Source organism: Mauremys reevesii, linkage group 2 (genome assembly GCF_016161935.1).
Source record: "Mauremys reevesii isolate NIE-2019 linkage group 2, ASM1616193v1, whole genome shotgun sequence".
NCBI lineage: Eukaryota > Metazoa > Chordata > Testudines > Geoemydidae > Mauremys > Mauremys reevesii.
In genome coordinates, this window is record NC_052624.1 from 74,124,473 (window position 1) to 74,140,115 (window position 15,643).

General features: G+C 41.1%; 1 protein-coding gene across 15 annotated transcripts in view; it reads left to right on the plus strand.

The window, feature by feature from the left end:
* Positions 1 to 15,643, plus strand: part of RBMS3 (RNA binding motif single stranded interacting protein 3) — a 904,530-nt gene that overhangs the window by 710,716 nt on the left and 178,171 nt on the right. For all 15 annotated transcript variants that reach the window (XM_039527080.1, XM_039527079.1, XM_039527082.1 and 12 more), the window contains one exon: positions 5,038 to 5,195. In XM_039527080.1, coding sequence (XP_039383014.1) covers positions 5,038 to 5,195 — 158 coding nt within the window. The remainder of the gene's footprint in view (positions 1 to 5,037; positions 5,196 to 15,643) is intronic.

A 15,643-nucleotide genomic window follows, 5' to 3' on the forward strand; every position in this document is an offset into this window, starting at 1 on the left:
TGGGACCTGACTACTAAACAGCATGACAGAAATAGTAATAATTTTGAATCATTTGAAGTGACTAGTGTCTAAAATGTTCTGGATGAGGCAGGGGAGCATCGCCGCCGCCCGCCCAGGTCATGCGCGGCGGCGAGAGCAGCGGCACAGCCCGGCGGCCGGACTGGCAAGGGTCCGCGTCGCGCGGGCTGGCTCGGGCTGGGCTCGCGGCAGCTGGTTCGCTGGTCCGGCGCGCGCCGGCGGAGCGCGCGACGACCGCGCACCCCGCCCCGCAGTCACGCTGCGGGGAGGTCCACTGGCCCTGGAGGAGAGCGCCCCGCGCCTTGCCTGCGGCGGTCAGGTGTCCAGGGCTCCCCCCCGGACCCCTCCCGGTGGGTGTGTGCAGGCCCCGGCCCCCCCCGCGCCTCTGCCCCCCTGGTGCCGCCCGCCGCGCGGCGCTTTCGCGCGCTGGGGTCTGGAGCCGGCCCTGGGATGAGGTTACAGTGGTTCTAAAGGCAATCTGTAACTTATATTGATCAGTATCGATAGTGTGATGTAAGTGGTAGTACAGTATCTAATTATTCAAGGACAAGATAACTTGTATATGACTATGCCTGTGTAAAGAGGACTTTGAAGAGTGACACAAAACTAGGTATCACAATGTGTTCACAGAGATTCTAAAGTCAATTTGGAAGATGTAAAGTGAAACTCCTCTTAACTAGTAGTCAGTGGTTAACTCCCCTTTGCAAATTGCTCCCGGGAGTTATGACGGATTGTTAATAGAGAGAATTAATTCACAGGACTCCTGAGTAGACCAAAATCTCTTTGAAGTCATCTCTTCCCATCAAGAGAAGAAAATATTGTATTTGTGCGGAGAAAATATAATGTGGAATTATTTTCCTTTCTATCCAAAACAGTGTAAATCACTTGAGGGTAGAGTGGGCAGCCTAATTTAGCCCTTTATGATTTAATATATCTATTTACTGCTTCTGTTTATCATACTGATAAAAGGTGTCATAGGTAAATAATGGTCATAGAGCAAACTTTCAGGTGGGAATTCATTCACACTTAAAATTTAGCTAAAATGTCTATGGGTATTATCCGAAGAAGTGAGCTGTAGCTCACGAAAGCTCATGCTTAAATAAATTTGTTAGTCTTTAAGGTGCCACAAGTACTCCTGGTTTTTTTGTATTTAATCGGTATCTGCTACAAGGATCAGTGCTTCCTACTCTAGAAAAGGAACTGGAAGATAAACTCTGTGGTATGGAACATGTTGGCTGCAATTTTTATTTTTTTTAAACTTTTTATTTTTGCTACAGGTATAAAGAAGACTCAATAGTCAAAACAAAATCTCATACTTTAATATTCTATTGAAATAGAATTGTCTCAGTGAGAATGAGGGATGCTGTATAGTTAGTGATGCATAACTGTATTTTCTCTGTTATTCCATCCTCTGCATTCTGGGTATAGGTCTGATTTGCACTATCACTGTGTGTTTATTTCTAAATAATGGTAAAATATGTTGATCCCTGTCATGCCTGCTGATGGGGCGGGGGGAAAAGGGGGCAATTGCCCAGAGGTCCGGGTGATTTAAAACGGCCGGGGGGCCCCCAACCGCTGCCGTGGTAGCTGTGGTGGTGGCTGGGAGCTCCGGGCGGGCTGCAGAGCTCCTAGGTGCGCGCACGGGGTGGCACTGGTGGCGGCAGAGGCAGCAGGGCGGGCATGTGGAAGCGCTGGCCGTGCTGGAAGAACAGGCCCAGCAGCGCAACTGGCAGTTTGCTGGGCACCAACGGCACAGCCAGCAGCAGCTTGCTGGCGCAGCACTGCCCAAATGTCAGGCAGACCGCGGGCAAGGCTTGTGCGTGCATGTGTGCACAGCCGCCATTGTTGGTCCAGCTCTGCGCCCATTGACTGTTCTACTCTGGGGCCCGGAATTGCTGTCAGCAGGCCTGATCTCAGTACACTGATTGGTTGATTAAACCAAACAGTTAACCAATCAAAAGGCAGAGGTTTGCATAATAGTCTGATTATTTCTGAATAACACTGCCTGTGAAATTGCAAACCTTTACTCTGATTGAGTTCTGTGATGCCTCTGCTTTAATTGACTCCCCTGCTCAGCATTTTCAAAATAAAGACACTTCCTAATCTTCCCTCTCCCTTCAGCTACAGCAAAATAACAAAGCAAAATAACACTTCACAATAGACACACAGAAAAAAGTGCAAAAGTGCTGAAAAGGGAAAGAGCTTTTAAAAATGTTAATCTAATTTTTTAAACTCATCATGCCTTCCTTGTTCCCGACCTCCTCTCTTTTTCTTCCCCTCTAAATATTAGCCAGGTTTATATTCTCAGAATTGATCACATGATTTGTCTTCACATTGCTGACGTTGTAACAATGCCAGCCCCTTGTTCCCAATTCAGTTTTGAAATGCAATGTAAGCAAAAATGTATTTGTTACTGTGGAGGGAAAAGCTTTCTCAGTTGTAAAAAGGGATGGGGTGTGAGGGAAGGCGTAAAAGGAAGGAGAGGGTGGGAGGTGTTTGTGTTTTGTTGTTTTTATTTTTTTTTCCTTTTTCGAGATCAGTTTACTTTTCAACGCTTTGCCCATTTGGGGCTTTATTCCCTTCTCCCCCAAATATGGTCACTCATCTATACACATTTTACTATAATAGTAACTTGAGGGTGTTTTCTGGGGTTTTTTTATTACTATTTCCACTTTATAAAATGGCACTTCTTTCAAACTACTCTGAGGTGTGGACTATTGCAGGTAGTTCTAGGTGAGACGCATTATGGATAGGACTTAGATGAGGAGGTAATGTGCCATTTACCACATGTAGCATTGCCAATGCCAAGCATTCGTGAATCAGACCTCAAAAAAGTATGAGGCTGGATAACTTCAGGAGATTTTAAAAAATAAGAAATGTTCTTCAGGTTTTTGAGCCTTTAGGGTTCATGTGTTCAAGTTTGCATAAATAGAACCACCCCTTCTCTTTCCTTTTTTTTTTTTTTTAAAGGTAAGCTGTGACTCTCCCACATTGACCTATTCCAGGGAGCTGGGGCTTTAAGAAAATCACCAATATTGCGAGACTCTTGATAAAATTGTGAGAGTTGGCAACAATGCACACGTCACTGCAATTTAGCATGTCGAGCACCGTTACATTTGTGATGTATGTGTGTTTGCATGTGCACATGTGAATATAAACTGTATATGTGTGTTTGTGTATGTAATATAATTTATATTTTAATAGAATTCCTGAAGTGTTTAACTAGTAAAAGATAACTTGGTTGCTTATTTGGTATTATTATTAGGCATAGTATAATTCTGTTTCCCTATTGTATTTCTGGTTCCACATATTTACTGTATGCCAGGTTTATTATGAGCTATTTATAGTGAAATGGAATGGGGTACGTCTGAATTTATAACTTGATGTTCATCTTCCATACATTAAAGGCAAAAATCAGCTACATGTGTATGGCAGAGATATGCCCTCTTGAATTGCTGTAGTGGGAGGTTTCTCTTGCCTTGGAACTTTCATAAGTCTTTGGCCCTGATTCTCTACAGGGTTGCACCTTTTGTAGTCATTTATACCTTTGTACAGTGGGTGTAAACTGCTGCAAAATCAGAATTCTCTACTCCCTCACAGTGATGGTGTTCACTTTATAGAGCGGTGAATGAGGTTCAAGGAAGTGGAGAAACAGGGTCCTTGAGTTTTCACTCTATTCACGTATCTTCCTGGAGTTGGGCAAATGCATGGGATTGTTTGTGCTTGTCCACGATCCGAGTTGCACTGGGTTAACTGAAGGTGTGATTTTTAAAGCCAATTTAGCTAAACTGATGCAAAAGGCTGCATGGACATTCTGATGTTAGTTTAAACCAGGCTTATTTTGAGTTAGCCTAAGGTCTGGTCTACACTGGGAATTTACATCAGAAGAATCTACACCCCCTGAGAGGAGTAACTATATTGAATTACCTCCTAGCACTAGGTTGACAGAAGAATTCTTTCATCAACCTCCCACTCAGGGAGATGGGTTATCTACACCAACAGGAGAATCCCTCCCATCAGCGTAGGAAGCACTACAGTTGTGCAGCTGTGCCACTGTAGTGTTTTAGGTGTAGACAAGCCCTAAGTCAATTGGAAACAGATTTAAGCTAAAAATAAGCTGCGTGTAAACCAAAATAAGTGTGTCCATACAGGTGTTTGCAAGGGTTTAACTAAACTTGTTTAATTAAACAGGTGCAAGTTTGTGTGTAGACAGGGCATTTGTTCAAAGTTTTTAATGCTTTTGCTGCACCCATGTTTTGTATCCCCTTCCTGAGAATATTCTAGCAAACAAGTTACCAGCAGGAATGTTTGCCAAAACTGCCATTTTAAACTAATAGTTTGGAGTATTACTAGAAAGTGATTTTCAAATTTGAATTCTTGGGTATTCACATTCTAACCCATTCTAAGAATTATGCTCATCCAATCAAGGAATAAAACATACACCATGTGACCTATTAGTCAAAAAAGCTTGAAGTTCGAATTGCAACTATCAAACGTTCAAAGCAAAAATCCTTGTTAGAGCTTGTTGGAAAATTTCCAGAAAAACATTCTCCATTTTCAGCCAAGCTCACTCATAGTGACCAAGTTACAAACAGTCTTCAGGCTGGAATATATGTCTCTGCATACAACATTTGCGGAATATTTTTGAGCAGTGAACACATATGTGGAAATCATGTTCTGTTCAGTCAACTTCCTAATTCAGGCCACAGTTCTGAAAAAACACTTGTGCATGAGAGTAACGGCCTGCACATGAGCAGTCCCATTGAGTTAAATGGAACTACTCATGGATGGAGAGATAAGCACATGCATGAAAATTTGCAGGGTTGAGGCCTTAATGGGCTATATTTGACAAATATATTGTCAGCTCTGAATAGCTTGCCGAGCTATGCTTCTAGCCCTGTTATAATTTCTTGGCTCTGTATTATTTGGAGCACCCGCCATTTTTGGATCTCGGGAGCCACAAGCTGTTCTGTTAAAGTACTGAGTTTAATTGAGGCTGTTTCTTTTCTTTTATCATAGCAACAAGAGCAAGACCCAACTAATTTATACATCTCAAACTTACCCATTTCCATGGATGAGCAGGAACTGGAGAATATGCTGAAACCCTTCGGACATGTCATTTCCACCAGAATATTAAGAGATGCTAATGGAGTCAGCAGAGGAGTCGGCTTTGCCAGGTGAAACCCGTGGTCTATTTGATTTATTCTGGGAGGGGTTGGTTTGGGGTTTTTTTGGCTTTGGCTTTTTGCAAATGCTGTTTCCTCAGTAGCTCGGAAGCCTCATAGCTATGGAATATGCAGAACAATCAGGAAACAGCATCTTGATCAGATTGAGTGTCTGCACTTTTCACAGAACTGAAGAATACCAATGCAAATAGGCGTTCATCCCATTGGTCCAAATATTAGTTACATTACACTTTTGTATATAGAAATAAAATCTCTAGCAATAGTGAACTGTCCATGCATTATCAAGTTTAGATAATAATAAATGTCCTACAGCTGGATGCATTTAGAGATTTAGCAAAGCCGTTCTAACAAAGAAAGGTACATTTATCAGCAGGAAGAGCAGATGAGAGGAAGTGTATCTAGAGAAACACAAGTTGCTTGAAATCCCGAAGGATTCCAAGCTCCTGAGAGGAGGTCAGGAGAAAGATTTACATTTAAGAAACCTTGGCTAGTATGATGTTTTAGACAGAATAGAGTAGACCTTATGTCATTGTCATGAGAGAAGGAAATATTTTCATGTTAACTATAAGGAAATACTTATAGAAAGCTCCCTCAGCTAGAAACACTGTTAAACGTAGTAGGTTTGTTTAAAAAGTAATAATAGTAAAGAATGGGATCTGTATATAGAAGGGGATAGAAGAAGTAAGTGGAAGAAGGAGCAACTTATATATCCAGTTACACTGTAAATAAATGTCTCCTGCTTCAAAAGAAAAGCAAACATCACTCTGGTTTACAGAACATTCATGTGACTGTTCTTTTGAACAGCAAGCAAAATTATGACTAAGTTATCTTATAAATTTCCCTGGAATACACTATATCTTGGTATGTCATGACACTTCTCCCAGTACCATAATACTATTGAGTAAAGTGGGGTTACTGTGTGATAATGAGGCAGCTTGCAAGATAACTGGCATTGTAATGTTACCTTTGTCCTTGATATACCAGATCATCATATTCAAGGAAATGTTACGGTATTACTGTCTGAATTCAAATGGTAAAAGACAAACCGATCAGTGTAAAAGATGACACACCATTCTTTACGCACCATCTATGTTAACAATATTAACTTGACTCTCTGAACTCACTACACGCAGCTCAGCATTATCGGATGATAAACATTGCATTGTAAATGTTGGCTGTGTTCATGGAAATGTATTTAACTGATAACATTTTTCTTAAATCCAGTGTTAATGCAAGACGAAGGTCGTGTATTTAAGCACACAACAACAGGAAGGGTAAAATCCTGGCTCCATTGAAGTTCATGACAAAATTCTCATTGACTTGAATGAAGCCAGGATTTCTCGGAGCCACAATTGAATGCTGAAGCTTCACTTTGCCCTTGGGCACTAGAATTTACAATCCCATCTTTAATGACATGATATTTCTCTTGTAACAAGGCACTATTCCGTTTCTTTGTACAGTGTGTGTGTCACTCTATATAGATGAGGCGCTCTATGGTTGCCTAGAAGCATGGTGGGGGGTGCAGGCTAGTACATCTATAGTGTGAGCACACACAGTAGGTGTGTGTGACTGTGAGGCAATATCAGCAGTATTTATATGGAGAATCGATGACCCTCACCTTTGCCTCCATTAAGGCTGCTTTGTACTGCTCTGCAGTACTCCTTCATTAAGGCTGCTTTGTACTGCTCTGTAAAGCTGATTTAGCTGGAGGATTATCCCTGTCTGGGGGAGTGGCTTTAAGCCATTGTGGTGCCCCCTGTGCCTTTCTTCTCCTCGTTATCCCCACTGTAAATTTCTAACCCTGATGGTTGTGGAGGAAAGCATGAAAGCATGACCCAAAGGGCACCTAAAGGCTCAAAAAAAGATGATACCACATTGGAGGCAAACAGAGGGTGTCAGTTGAGGAGGGGAATAGAGAAGATCAAGTTAGCTTGAGGATGCTCCTCTTGACCAAGGGAAGCACTTCTATATTTGAAACATTTAAGTGAAGGCAGTTGAAATGAAGCTATATGATTATTTGAACAAGTCAGACATTATCTTGGATGCTAATGTGCATTATAGGAACAGAAGATTTCCTATATTGAATCAGAAGAATGGTCTGTCAAATGCAGTATTTTGCCTCTGATAGTGGCCAGTAATGTGATGCCTTAGAGGAGAACGAAAATCCCCCAAATGCACCTAGATCACTATCCAATATGCTGTTAAAAATTGTCTCCTAATGCCTATGGTAGATAGAAAAGGAATAAATAATAAAACAGAAAATATCATAATAGGACTATATATATTCATGGTGTGTCCACACCTTGGATACTGCGTGCGGTTTTGGTTCCCTCATCTCAAAAAAGAATATATTAGAATTGGAAAAGGTGCAGAGAAGGGCAACAAAAATATTTTGGGGTATGGAACTGGTTCCATATGTGAAGAGATTAAAAAGACTGGAACTGTTCAGCTTAGAAAAGAGATGGCTAAAGGGGCATATGATAGAGGGGCAAAATCATGAGTGGTATGCAGAAAGTGAATAGGGAAGTGTTATTACTAGGGATAAACACCAGAACTAGGGATCACCCGATGAAATGAATAGGCAGCAAGTTTAAAGCAAACAAAAGGAAGTACTTCACACAACACAGATACGATCTTTCATGCTCATTGTGATGGGACATTGTGAAGGTCAGAAGTATAACTGGGTTTAACAAAGAACTAGATAAATCCATGGAAGGCAGGTCCATCACTGTCTATTAGCCAAGATGTAACTCCATGATTCTTGTGTCCCTAAATCTCCAACTGCCAGAAGCCGGGACTGGATGACAGGGAATGGATCACTCAGAATTGCCCTGTTCTGTTCATTCCCTCCAAACCATCTGGCACTGGCCAGTATCAGACAGGATACTGGGCTAAGAGGACCATTGGTCTGATCCAGTAAGGCTGTTCTTATGTTCAGTTCAAGCCCTAACAAATATATGAGCGAGGATTCTGAGTAACATAGCTGCATGTTGGAAAACTCTGTGGAATGAGGTTATCTCTTCCAAGTCCCTGGCCCTACATTCATTACCACTTTTGCAGCCTCTTTGCATGGTTCAGCCATACCATTTTCCTGTCAGAGAGCCTTTTGCACATAGGGCGAAAGGGGCAGGTTTTGCCCGATAGTATGAAATCAGACTATTCTGAAGTCAAAATGTGTAACTATAAATGCTGCTATTAGTCATAAAATATCGCTCTTTAAAAATCCAGTCACACAGGCACTCTGGGACTGTAATAGGGCACAGATTCTTTGCATGCAGCACTCTTGGAAATGCAACCCTTTCAAAAGAAGAAATGCTGGTAATTTCCAGCCAGACCTGGAAACTACTCAGGTGCTTTAGGCTCAGTTGGAGGGAAAGCAAGGTCTAGGAAATAGCTGATGTGGGTCACTCTCCAGCAGCCTGCAGAAGGACACATTGCCTAATGACATTATATCCTAGTGAGGACGAGAGGATGGAAAGTGATGAAATACAGACAAGGTCTGATCACAAACAGTCAAATAAAAAAGAGTCCCATTCAATTACATTGTGTAATGGCAGACAGCTAAAAGGAGACAAGTTTTTAAAGTGCTTATATACCAATGCTAGGAGTCTAAATAATAAAATGGATGAACTAGAGGGCCTTGAATTAAATGAGGATATTGATATAATAGGCATCACAGAAACTTGGTGGAATGAGGATAATCAATGGGATACAGTAATAGAAGGGTACAAAATATATCGGAAGGACAGAACAGGTCGTGCTGCTGGGGGAGTGGCACTAATGTGAAATAAAGCGTAGAATCAAATGAAGTAAAAATCATAAATGAATCAAACTGTACCATAGAATCGCTAAGGATAGAAATTCCATGCTCTAATAATAAGAACATAACAGTATGGATATATTACCGACCACCTGACCAGGATGGTGATAGTGACTGTGAAGTGCTCAGGAAGATTAGAGAGGCTATTAAAATAAAAAAACTTAATAATAATAATGACAGATTTCGATTATTCCCATATTGACTGAGTACATGTCACCTCAGGATGGGATACAGAGATAATAAAGTTTCTTGACACCTTAAATGACTGCTTCTTGGAGCAGCTGGATCTGGAACCCACCAGAGGAGAGGCAATTCTTGATTTAGTCCTAAGCGGAGCAGAGGATCTGGTCCCAGAGGTGATATAATATAGCCGGCTTAGTATTAGTAGTAATAAAAATAATAAAATTAATGTCTGTGAAAAAAAAAAAAAAAAACAATGGCCCAACACTGTAGCATTTATGTTCAGAAAGGGGAACTACACAAAAATGAGGAGGTTAGTTAAACAGAAATTAAAGGGTACAGTGCCAAAAGTGAAATCTCTGCAAGCTGCGTGGAAACTTTTTAAAGACACCATAATAGATGTTCAACTTAAATGTGTACCCCAAATTTAAAAAAATATGGTAAGGGAACCAAAAAGGAGCCATCGTGGCTAAACAACAAAGTAAAAGAAACAGTGAGAGGCAAAAAAGCATCCTTTAAAAAGTGGAAGTTAAATCCTAGTGAGGAAAATAGAAAGGAGCATAAACACTGGCAAATAAAGTGTAAAAATACAATTAGGAAGGCCAAAAAAGAATTTGAGGAACAGTTAGCCAAAGACTCAAAAAGTAATAGCAATTTTTTTAAAGTACATCAGAAGCAGGAATCCTGCTAAACAACCAGTGGGGCCACTGGATGATTGAGGTGCTAAAGGAGCACTCAAGGATGATCAGGCCATTGTGGAGAACCTAAATGAATTCTTTGCACCTGTCTTCGCGGCTGAGGATGTGAGGGAGATTCCCAAACCCGAGCCATTCTTTTTAGGTGACAGATCTGAGGAACTGTCCCAGATTGAGGTATCATTAACGAGGTTTTGGAACAAATTGATAAATTAAACAGCAATAAGTCACCAGGACCAGATGGTATTCACCCAAGAGTTCTGAAGGAACTCAAATGTGAAATTGCAGAACTACTAACTGTTGTCTGTAACCAATCATTTAAATCAGCTTCTGTACCAGATGACTGGAGGATAGCTAATGTGATGCCAATTTTTAAAAAGGGCTCCAGAGGTGATCCTGGCAATTACAGTCCTGTAAGCCTGATGTCAGTACCGGGCAAACTGGTTGAAACTATAATAAAGAACGAATTATCATACATATAGATGAACGTAGTTTGTTGAGGAAGAGTCAACATAGTTTTAGTAAAGAGAAATTGTGCCTCACCAATCTACTAGAATTCTTCGTGGGGGTCTAGAAGCATGTGGACCAAGGGGATCCAGTGGATATAGTGTACTTAGATTTTCAGAAAGCCTTTGCAGGTCCCTCACCAAAGGCTCTTACACAAAGTAAGCTGCTATAGGATAAAAGAGAAGGTGATCTCATGGATTGGTAACTGGTTAAAAGATCAGAAAGAAAGAGTATGAATAAATGGTCAGTTTTCAGAATGGAGAGAGGTAAATAGTGGTGTCCCCCAGGGGTCTGTTCAGTCCTATTCAACATATTCATAAATGATCAAAAGGGGTAAACAATGAGGTGGCAAAATTTGTAGATAATACAAAATTACTAAAGATAGTTAAGACCCAGGCAGAATGCGAAGAGCTACAAAGGGCTCTCTCAGGACTGAGTGACTGGGCAACAAAGTGGCAGATTAAATTTACTGCTGATAAATGCAAAGTAATGCACATTGGAAAGCATAATCCCAACTGTACATATAAAATGATGGGATCTAAATTAGCTGTTACCACTCAAGAAAGAGATCTTGGAGTCATTGTGGATAGTTTTCTGAAAACATCCACTCAATGTGCAGTGGAAGTCAAAAAAGCAAACAGAATGCTGGGAATAATTAAGAAAGGGATAGATAATAGGACAGAAAATATCATGTTGCCTCTATATAAATCCATGGTATGCCCACATCTTGAATACTGTGTGCAGATCTAGTCGCCCCATCTCAAAAAAGATATATTGGAATTGGAAAAGGTTCAGAAAAGGGCAACAAAAATGATTAGGGGTATGGAATGGCTTCCATATGAGGAGAAATTAATAAAACTGGGACTTTTCAGTTTGGAAAAGAGATGGCTAAGGGGAGATATGATTGAGGTCTATAAAATCATGACTGGTATAGAGAGAGTAGATAAGGAAGTGTTTACTAATTCTCATAACAGAAGAACTAGGGGTAACCAAATGAAATTAATAGGCAGCAGGTTTAAAACAAACAAAAATAAGTATTTCTTCACACAACACACAGTAAACCTGTGGCACTCCTTGCCAGAGGATGTTGTGAAGACCAAGACCATAACAGGGTTCAAAAAAGAACGAGATGAATTCATGAAGGATAGGTCCATCAGTGGCTATTAGCCAGGATGGGCAGGAATGGTGTCCCTAGCCTCTGTTTGCCAGAAGCTGGGAATGAGCAACAGGGGATGGATCACTCGATGATTACCTGTTCTGTTCATTCCCTCTGGAATACCTGGCACTGGCCACTGTTGGAAGAGAGGATACTGGGCTAGATGGACCTTTGCTCTGACCCAGTAGGGCTGTTCTTATGCCAGGGGAAGAACTGTAGGCTGTGGTTGGATCTCTGGAGTGGAACAAGTGGGTCTCCCTGTGTGGTGAGAGCAAGCCAGGAGCCAAGAATTAAACTGGTGGGAAGTCCTGATCCAAGGATGTCTGTGAAGCCCTGAGGAGCCCAGATACAGGGGTGATGGGTTGCATAACTTTTGTTTTAAATTAATTACAAACAAGACCCTAGAAAGGGAGATTTTAATCTGAAACACCAGTTGTTTGGTGTGCAATTACTCCAGCAACACATAAGAAGAGGAAACTGAGGCATGCTGGCATACCTCCAGAGGAAAGATACATCAATCGTGTTACAGTGTCAAATCCTGATCCCATTGATGTCAATGTTAAAACTCCCCATTAAATCAATGAAACAAAAATTTGGCCCTAAAATCCTCTAGTAAAAATTCTTAGGATATTTTTGTTGAAAAGTAGCAGCTCTTCAGATGTAGTCATGTAGACGGGTTCTTTTGTAACAGAAATAATATGAATGCTCTAGGGTACTTTTTATAAATACCATAGTTAAATGTTCTATTCTACACTATAAATTACACTGCATAGTGAGCCTTTTTCTAAAGATGTTTTTAAATGGTAAGTACAAAAAAGTGTTAGAAGCCACCAACTTTTTTTTTATTGTGTTTGCTCTCTCGTAACTTAAAATGACCTTGCAAGATTCAGCCCCAAGCAACATTTTACAGCAAAGTCATAAACCTCCAAAAAGAGAAATTTATGATGGAAATGCTGACAGCCAGACACTCAACCATTGCAGTGCTAGCGGGTGCCAGTATAATACTGAACCTGTGAGTTAGAAGACAGTAGCATAAATCAGCCAAGGTCTGGCTAGAAATGATGGTGTGTTCATGCCATCCATTTCCCTTTTCCAGTAACATGAGAGAATTTGTCCAACATAAACTGTCTTAAAATAATGTTATGGTACTGTTCACAGAGGATGACCGAAGTTAAGAATTTCACAATTACGTTTCTCCCACACCTGAGAGAAAGAGGAACATTGAGAAATCACTTTGCCTTCTTTTTTTGTGACTAGATGTTTTGGGTTTGGGGGGTCTAGTGTTACTTTTGTTGCATGATTAATATTCTTTTAATTATGTTTTTAACTGAGTGAATTTCTTTGCATATGTTTGTGGTTTTTAATTAAAATAGGCTGATGTTTATTGCCTTTGTTACACTTTACATTTAGTCTTTGTGAATTGTATTTAACTAGATATGTACTCATGGACTAAAAAAAGCGCATGGAACATGGGCAGCACGTAGTAGGCCTCATCAGGGTCTTGTCTCGCATATACTAGTTTTACACTGACTTTAAGGGAAATGGAATTGCTCCTGATTTAGACTGGCCTAGTGAGATGAGAATCAGGCCCTCAGTCTGCTTTCTCCAATATAGTGGTATGTAATAAAAGGGCCACTCATAGCATCTCACTAGTGTGCTGCACATGGATTTTGTGTGCTCATGTGTGATAAACAAGTTCCTTTAATTTGAGCAATACAGATTCCAACCAAACACTGAAGCCTCCCTAGATCTACCTCTTATCAACAGAGAGGGTGTTTGTTACAAGGGAACACAAGCTAGCTGAGTTAGCCATAGGAAGGAATGGGCAGGGCCGGCTCCAAGGGTTTTGCCGCCCCAAGCAGCCCAAAAAAAAAAAAAAAAGCCGCAATCTGCAGCAATTCAGCGGGAGTGAGGGACCCTCCGCCGAATTGCCGCCGAATAGGTGAAAGTGCCACCCCACTCTGGAGTGGCTGCCCCAAGCACCTGCTTGATAAGCTGGTGCCTGGAGCCGGCCCTGGGAATGGGTTCACAGAATGCAGCCATATCAGGGTATTACATTTCAAGAAAGCAAATTTGTGAACTTATCCAGTGAGTTTAGTACTCTGGTCAGAAGTAGTAAAATCCTTGAGTATGGAAGAAAGCCTGGAGAATGCTGAGAAACCCCAAAACTACATGCAATAGGCTACAATTCCTCGGGGTGGGGGGGAGATAAAAAAAAAAGAGAGGGAATGAAAAGGAGCCAAAATAGTTTCATAATTACAGCTAATGAAACCATACAGGGTCCATCTACTGGGTTTGGTAGGGAATAGGTGATTTGTTTGAGGGCTCAGATTTTCTCTTAGGTACTCTCCACCCTTCCCTTCTCACTCCCAGGGACACCCTGACATCTTCTCAATCTCTCCCATACCAAAAACACATACCTGTATTGTCTTTTTGGGGAGCAGTGTCACGTGTCCCACTGTACATGTGCGCACATACACTCTCTTTTTCTCTCTCTCTCTCTCTCTCTCTCTCTCTACCTGTCCCTCCTCCTTCCCCCTAGTCCTACCTTGTCTGGTTCTCACATCTGAATTTAGGGGACAAAGAGGGCCATTTTCCCTACTTCCATTCCACAGGATTCCTGAGTGAGGAAAGAGAAAGCATCCTATCTCTCTTCCTCCCGCCTCAAACATACACACAGGTATCAGGAGGGAGATACTGACACACCACAGCCAGCTGGCTCCTAGACCAGTGGTTCTCAATCTGAGGTCCATGGGCCCCTTGCGGCCCAATCAGCACACAGTTGCTGCCCATGTGACATCCTCAGGGCCATACAGGTAGTATATGTATTGTGTTGATATGGCCCATGTAACACACACAGAGCTGCATATGCGGCCCACAACGGTTAATAGGTTGAGAACCACTTCGCTTGACTAGCCACAGGAACCTACAGTGCATGGTTAGTGCTTGACAGTAAAGTATCATAGACTGTGTAATAGTTTCTCAAATAAAGTAATGTAAACTCCATGAGTGGAGGACAGTAGATGGAAAAAAGTACTAGAAAATGTGTTGTAATAAACTATCGTGCACTGGACTAGGTCAGCTCTATTTGTTGTGGTTTGATGATTATCCAAAATATTCAGCTGTATTTTAGCCCACCTGTTCTCAGGCTCCCATCAAACAAAACCTCTATCCTGGACACGGTCAGAGAGCATAAGAACATAATGTGGTCTGAGTTACATGTCTGGGAACTATGAGGTCCTGATTGCTAATCCTGGGTCTCCAATTCCTTCTGTGTCCTTAGGCAAGTCACTTAACCTCTTTGCTGCAGTTTCCTTATCTGTAGAATATTTTTCTTATTTCTTACCACATAAGGGTATCACAGGGATTACTTCAGGGGTTCTCAAACTGGGGGTCAGGACCCCTCAGAGGGTCGTGAGGTTATTACATGGGGGGTCACGAGCTGTCAGGCTCCACCCCAAACCCTGCTGTGCCTCCAGGATTTATAATGGTGTTAAATATATAAACAAGTGTTTTTAATGTATAAGGGGGGTTGCACTCAGAGGCTTTCTGTGTAAAAGGGGCCCCCAGTTCAAAAGTCTGAGAACCCCTGGATTACTTGATTAATGTTTGCAAAACACCTTAAGATCTTCATACCGGTATTAATATAAAAAATAATAACTCACAGAAGGGAACCATCATTTAAATATAACAGAGACCCTTTAATTCCAAAAAATCTCCCAATATTCAGTTGGAATTTAAAAATACGGGGCCCAATTCTCACACAATTTACACTAAGGCGTCTAAAGGGGCCTTAGTGTAAATGCAAACCAAGCCCACATAGTTTTATTGCTTAGTGATAATTACAAGATATCAAATATTTGTTATATAATAGCCACTTAATCAGCATGTTGCTCTTTCTAATATATGTTTATGTTCTTAAACTTTTACTTGACATTTTGTTAATCTGCATAATGAGTAAGTACAGTAGATTTATTTCCAGAAGGTTTTCTATGTATTTATTTGCACTTACATTGTGAAGGATCCCCATCATTTATAACAACTTATAATGACCACTGTGGTGCCACAGTGGTCTATAGAG